At 50.7% G+C, this 7,185-nt stretch overlaps 1 protein-coding gene across 1 annotated transcript; it reads left to right on the top strand.

Annotated features, from left to right (window-relative positions):
- The first annotated feature begins 132 nt into the window (after positions 1–132).
- Ube2c (ubiquitin conjugating enzyme E2 C) lies at positions 133–3,376 on the top strand. The gene is made up of 6 exons (XM_021638608.2): positions 133–1,063; positions 1,384–1,411; positions 1,966–2,052; positions 2,540–2,744; positions 2,846–2,905; positions 3,161–3,376. The coding sequence occupies exons 1-6, from the start codon at positions 963–965 to the stop codon at positions 3,217–3,219; spliced, it is 540 nt and encodes a 179-aa protein (XP_021494283.1). The 5' UTR covers positions 133–962; the 3' UTR covers positions 3,220–3,376.
- The last annotated feature ends 3,809 nt before the right edge of the window (positions 3,377–7,185 follow it).

The following is a 7,185-nucleotide window of genomic DNA, read 5'->3' as shown; positions in this document are numbered from 1 at the left end:
CTGTAATGACTGCTGACAGAACAAGAGCTGAAGAAGTAGGCACACCAGAAAAGGACCACCTACCTGCCCACCCATCCCTGTCTTCCTAGGAACACTGTGTTCTCTGCCAGTCACAGTTTAGGAATGTTGCACAGTGTGACAGCTAGCCCAGTGATGACCTACCACAGGAAAAATGCAGCTGCCCTCTATCTCCCCAGTGTTACAGGCCAACAGGCTGACCTACTGCGTTCTCACAGCCGCACAGCACGCCTGCAGGAGAGCCATCATTTCCCTCCTTCCCTCCCTCCCTCTCTTTTTTTGGAGTCCTTTTAGACGGGATCTCTTAGGTGTAGCCCTGGCTGATCCCCTTAACAGGGTGAAGAGAAAAGGCTTCCGGCTTGGGGGAGGATAACACTCTCAAGTGCTTAGACTCTTCCGGAAGAAGTGATTCCTGCTGGGCGTGTGCCTGACGGGACCAGGGAATTTGGACTAACCACTGCCTGGCGTGTGGTGCACTCATTCTTGAAACCTCTACACTGGGAAGTGAAGGCAAGGACGATCAAAAGGTCAAGATTATACCTGGCTGCACAGCCAAATTACAGACCTGCGACAGGAGTCTGAGTCCCAAAAAGACCCGACGGGGTTGAGGAAGGGGCATATACACGTGGACGGTTCCTTGACCCTTTAATGGAGTCGTCCAAAGGCCACCAATCCGCCGCCGATTAGCTAGTTAATGGCAGCCTTGCTCACCAATCGGCTGTCCGGGGTAGGCCCCTCGGTCCAATCGCGGCGCGGCACCGGCTGGTCTAGCAGTTGCGCAGAGGCAGAGAGCTCCGAGGCGTCCCATTGGCTGGATTAAACCCAAGCGGTCCTCTGATTGGCTAGCGCTGCGGAGGGTTGTAATTCAAACGCGGGCGGCGGCCCGCAGCCCCGCAGTTGCCCTTTCGTCTCCGCACGACTGTCTCGGTGCCAGCGACCCCGGGATGGCCTCGCAAAACCGCGACCCAGCCGCTGCCAGCATCGCCGCCGTTCGCAAGGGAGCCGAGCCCAGCGGTGGCGCCGCCCGGGGCCCTGTGGGCAAGAGGTGAGTGGTGCGGAGGTCACCCCGGGGGACGCACCTCCGGTAGCCGGTGAGACTTGGGACACAGGGGCGCCAGGAACGCATGAGATGGAAGGCTGGGGACGATGCTAGGCGGCTCTCAGAAGACGCCCTGGGAGCCCTGGAGTTAACATGCCACAAAAGGTTCAGCCGGGTCCTCTTGTAGAGGATGAGCACCCGAACTTTCCTGCCTTTGAAGAAGGGAACGAGCCCTCCATGACAGCTGCTCAGGATAGTCGGGTGGGAGGTGATATAGCACCTCGACAGCTTCCATGCTCCCAAGTGACCCCGACTTCTCTTTGCAGGCTACAGCAAGAGCTGATGACCCTCATGGTGAGTGAGTGTGGTCTGAGATCAGTTGGCCTACCTTCCCATCCCTCACCCAATTATCAGTAGCCTGCTTTCACTTCAGGCTCCTTGCTAATCCTGTGGTTGTAATTTACTCTCTTATGGGAAGCCACTTATTGCCTGCCCTTTCTTGATCACTGCAGCTGCCTTCCTGGTCATAGGAGGCTTATCTGGGCTCACCCCTAATTGCTTTGGGCCCCAACCTCACCCATCCCCACCCTTCTTGGAATCACTAGTCCCGTCAGACCCCAGAACTCTCTCTTCTGGTGGTCCTATCAATCTACATGTTTAGTGCCGTAATAAATACTTAAATTCTTGGTGACAAACAAGATTTTGGAGGCAAAAGCTGCCTTGTGCTTCTTTCCCTGTTCCACCCCTTCCTCCTAGCCTGATGATCAACCTTTGATTTGGCTCTAGCTGCTTTATTAGGGCCAGACATAATGAGATCAGGGCAGGCGCTCCCCAGGTGATCCCTTTTGCTGTGCCTGGCCTGAACGTGTGTACCCTGGAATCCAGCGGTTGGGTGTTTCCTTCCCCAGACATCTGGTGACAAAGGAATTTCCGCCTTCCCTGAATCAGACAACCTGTTCAAATGGGTAGGGACCATCCATGGAGCAGCCGGCACAGTAAGTGCAGAGTGGGAGTGGGCGGGCGTCACTATGCTGAGTGTGATGGAGGAGGTGCTAGGGCGGCTTCCGCCTGTGCGCTTGGTCTGGGGTCTGGGCCATGTTCTTTCAGTATGATGGTTTAAACAGTGCCATCTATAGACTACGATAAAGAGGAGTGAGGACCTTGGCTAGTGGGAAAAGCACAAGCAGCTACAGATCTGGTTTTAAGTCAGAAATTGGATCTGAGTCAAACCTATAGCAACTAAGACACTATGGGCAATTCTGGTAGCTCTTTTGACTTGAAAGGGTCACTGATAGGAATAAAGCACCAGGGACCAACTTGAACATAGAGCTTGCTGGTCAGGCTCAAACAAACTCAAAAGTTCCTACCTGCATGACCCTTATTTGGGGCTTGGATGGAATGTGGAGCTGGCAGGATGGGATGGGGCGGCATGCACAAGGCCAGCCGGGCCACTTACTCAGCGCTTCTCTCCCCAAACGCCAGGTATACGAAGACCTGAGGTATAAACTCTCCCTAGAGTTCCCCAGTGGCTACCCTTACAACGCGCCCACAGTGAAGTTCCTCACGCCCTGCTACCACCCCAACGTGGACACCCAGGGCAACATCTGCCTGGACATCCTCAAGGATAAGTGGTCCGCACTGTATGACGTCAGGACCATCTTGCTCTCTATCCAGAGCCTGCTGGGAGGTAACTTCTGAGACTACCCACCCCTGTCCACAACGGAAGTTTGCCAGGGCTCCCCAGATCTGCCCTCTTTAGCCCTCTGACTGCTCTGACTCCTTCAACAGAACCCAACATCGATAGCCCTTTGAACACACATGCTGCCGAGCTCTGGAAAAACCCTACAGGTACGTCCTCCAGCCCAGAGTGATCCTTTTCCCATCTTGAAAGGGACCCTGGGGGCTGGGTTGGGCTCCTTCTGCACCTGTTACTGTGTTCACATAGACTAAGATCTTTGGGTAGACTGTATCTCCTGTACCTTTGCTGGCTCTGGAAACAAGTCTGTCAGGGAGCCAACTAGAAGGCAACACAGAGGTACATCTACTGTACAGGGAGAGTGGGCCCTGCTAATCACTCACCCAAGACCCCATCTTCTCCTCCAGCGTTTAAGAAGTACCTGCAAGAAACCTATTCAAAGCAGGTCTCCAGTCAAGAACCCTGATGCAAGCTGTCCAGCCTCTATTCTCGTGTTGTCTTCGTTCCTAAGTGGTCTGTCCTTTCCTTGATTTCTAAGCTGTGGTGTTATTTTCGTTTTATTTGTTTTTTTAAATTAAGTCTGCTTGAACCCTTACAATGTATATTAAATAAATACATGATGATTGTTTTTGTATAAATTGCTGCCTCAAAGTTACCCTCGGCTGGAGGATAAGAGGGGCCTAGCTTAACACCTGGCTTCTCTGGCCTGTTCTCCGCAGGGTCGGGGGAGGCTGATAGACTGTGAGGTCACTGAGATGCGGCCTTGTGTCTTAGTTACTTTATCACTCTGCGTGTATATTTTCACCTATAAGATGGGAGTCACACTAATGCTTATTTGCCTAGAGGTATAGCTCCCTGGCAGAGAGCATGTTTAATACAAGTGAGACCCAGGTTCAATCCTCGTGACCGGGTTCAAAACTCATGTTCGTTTCCAAGGCATTACAGCATGCACGGGGAATGCACTGTAACTCTTGAGAACAGTTCCAGTTAGGATACAGATGAGGCTAAAGCAGACCTTAAGCTCAAGAATGTGTAGGAGAGAGAGGGGAGTGCTAGGCACCCACTTTCTAACATGTTATAGGTCTGGGGGAGGGAGCAGGGGGTACCAAACTCAGGTTGCCCTACAGCAGGCCCAAGCTCTGGAAGACAAAGACTGTGCTCTAGACTCAGTTACCCACACAGACAGCTCCATGAGAAGGGAGGGGGGCGGGTTACCTCCTGCTCCATCTCCAGGAGGTGTTAGGGCCCTGCCCAAGTTGTCAGCCCTTTGAGCAGCTGATGTGCAGGCCTGTGAGAAGAGGTAGAAGAGGCAGAGGGCCTGGCCTGTCAGGAAGGCTCTCAGCAGCCCCTGTTAACTACTGATAGCCCATGCTCATCCCTAAGCCCCTCCCACCAGAAAAAAAAAAAACCTGAGTTGTCAGCTCAGAAGTTAGTTGTATTAGTTTTCTCTTGGGCATAGAGTTTATAGTCCTAATGTGGACAAACCCACTTGGGATCTTGTTCAAACCCCTCTTCCACTGGGAGAGGGGTGTTGGCCAGGGTTGCATTTCTGGTGAGCCCCAGGTTACTTTTGCTGTGATCTAGTAAACATAGAAAATGTTCAGCAAAGGGTGTGGTTCAGTTGGTAGAATGCTTGCCTCTCATGCATGAGACACTGTGTTCTGTCCCCAGAACCACATTAACCTAGAGTATGCCTGTCAGCCCAGCGCTCCAGGAGGCACAGACTCATCCTTGACTTCATAGTTTGAAGGCAGCCTGCGATATACCCTGTCTAGAGAAGGGAAAGTGAACCAGATGCTGGTGGTGGCACATGGAATCCGGCAGGAGGGTGGCTATAAGTTCAAGACCAGCCTGGTCTATACAGAGTCAAGTCCTACCTTATCAAGGCCCTATCTCAAGGGTCTGACTCCTTGAAGCTCTACCTAGAACTGATTAGAACAGACCTAGAGGGGGAGAGGCCTGTGAGCTTTTTAAATCAAAATAATAAAGAGCAGATTTAGAGGATGCCTGAGAACAGGAGAACTTAGAAACTGGCACTTAATTCCAGATAAATGCAGAAGTGGAATTAGTTCTCTTTGTGTGGTCAGCTGGCCTACCCTGTTCCAAGGTCCCAGAGTTATAGCTAGTTAAAAACCAAATTAGGGCCTAGGCAATAGATCAGTAGCAAGCCTGATGACCTTCCCTCCATCAAGTCACACAGTCATTCTCTGACTTCACAGGCACACTGTGTGCATACACATCATACACACAGTAACATCAAAGTGTTCGAACAAAACTGTTTATAGTGGGATTGCTGAACGAGGAAGAAGCCAGGTATTGTGGCACATACTCAGGAGGCTGAGGCAGGAGGATTGAGAGTTTGAGCCCATCCTGGGCTACTCTCTCTTAAATATTTAAAGGACTCAGCCGCTGGAGAGCACTACAGTGGAGAGAAAGGAGGAAGGGTGTTTCTTGGGTACAGGCTCTGCAGGGTGCTAAGGGTGTCTCTCAGGGCTCAAAGCCATATCAAAACGCTTAGGTAAGCAGGTAGAGTACAGGGGCAAAATGCCTGTTACTGAGCTGGAGAAAGTACTTTCAGTCCCCAGCACTGCTGGGAGGAGAGGGAGGGGCAGCTCCTTGAGTTTCATCTTGAAGGCAACAGGAGCTAAAGAAGCCTTGGGGGCAGCAGCGACTGGCTTAGGATCCTCTTGGCCAAAGGTAAGCAGGAGAGACAACTGTTATCAAGAACCAGGCAAGCAATGGTGGCTTGAGTTATAAGGCTGAATGAGCAATGACAGCACACAGTAGGCACTTAACAAATATTGCTGATTTCTAAACCCCAGCAGCAGTATGGTTTGAAGACAAGCTGTGAGGTAAAGGGGCTGTCAGGTGCTTGCTGGCAAGCACCTGACAGCCTGAGTTCAGTCCAGTCCCCACATAATGCAAAGGGAAAAATAACTCCCAAAAGTTGACCTCTGGCCTCTATATGCATGCCATACCCAGGTACACACCAGCAAACACATGTAACATGAATGTACTTTAAAAAAAAAAAAATTAAGTCTAGGGTCTGAGTGGCTCAGTGGTTAAGGGCACTTGCTCTTACAGAGAACCTGGGGTTGGTTCCCAATACCCACATGATGGCTCATGATCATCTGTAACTCTAGTTCCAGGGGATCCAATGCCATCATCTGGCTTCCTGGGGCATCAGGCATGTGTCTGCTGCAGACACACATGCAGGTAAAACATTTACACACTTTTTTTTATGTTTATGTGAAGGAAGAAGACAAGATGGAGAGGGAGGGCAGCAATAATGAATGAAATAACAAAATTGAGATTTTCAAGAATAATGGCAGGCTGGGCATGGTGATGCCCACCTTTAACCCCAGCACACAGGTGGCAGAGGCTGGTGGAACTCTGGGTTTGAGGCCAACCTGGTCTACATAATGAGTGTAGACCAGGCTAGTCAGGACTACATAAAGCCTGTCTAAAAAATAAAAAATAGGGGCTGGAGAGACAGCTCAGAGGTTAAGGGCACTGGCTGCTCTTCCAGAGGTCCTGAGTTCAATTCCCAGCACCCACATGGCACCTCACAAGTGTCTGTAACTCCAGTTCCAAGGGATCTGAGACCCTCAAACCAATGCATATGTAATAAAGTTAAAAAAAAATAAAAAATAATGCCAGTAAAGGCGATTTTAAGAATAGCCAAAGATGCATGTGCTATGTGTATATATATAATATATTATAGAGAGAGAGTGGAACAGTGGCAGAGCATTTGCCCAGAAATTCCTTTGGCTCCATCTCCAGAATCAAGTAAGTGCCAGCATTTATTAAATGACATTTGCTGTGTCAGGAGCTATTCTAAGCACTTTACACACAAGAATTCTTAAACTCCTGTCCTCCAATAAATATTCGCTAGCTTCATTTTACAGATGAGGAAACTGAGGCACAGAGGGGTTGAATTAGTCACAGTCAGTGAGGATTCAAACCCAAGCAAGCTCTCAGGCTAAAGCACTTCACTCAATTAGCTCCCGGCCTGGTAGCAATTGAGTTGTAGGAGAGGTTAACCGCGTTGCCTGAACCAGTGGGGGTTGGGACTCAGGAAGGAGATAGCATCTGAGCCGCGGCTTGTGGTCTGACTAATCGGCCAGGTTCCTAAGAAGGGGAAAGGCATTCTGGGGGTGAGAAGAACCCTACCTCGGGATAGGATTTCCTTTTAGCTAGGTCATGGCCTTGGACCTCTCGAGCTCAGCGGAGGGGGAGGAGAGGGAGATGAGGGTCAGAGACAGAAACGATGCTCGTTTCTAGCTTTGCACCTGGAGCGAAGTATTGCATGCGGCAGTAACGTTGTCTGGATGGATGGACAGACCCCCTTCTCGTCAGCTGGGGGCCCTGCAGAAGGTGAACGCAGAGGTTCCACGAACGGTGGAAGAAAAGAAGCCTTGCGCCTTCCCGG

Source organism: Meriones unguiculatus, chromosome 4, assembly GCF_030254825.1.
Source record: "Meriones unguiculatus strain TT.TT164.6M chromosome 4, Bangor_MerUng_6.1, whole genome shotgun sequence".
Taxonomy (NCBI): domain Eukaryota; kingdom Metazoa; phylum Chordata; class Mammalia; order Rodentia; family Muridae; genus Meriones; species Meriones unguiculatus.
The sequence above is the reverse complement of the archived record's forward strand: the minus strand, read 5'-3'. Positions and strand labels throughout refer to the sequence as shown.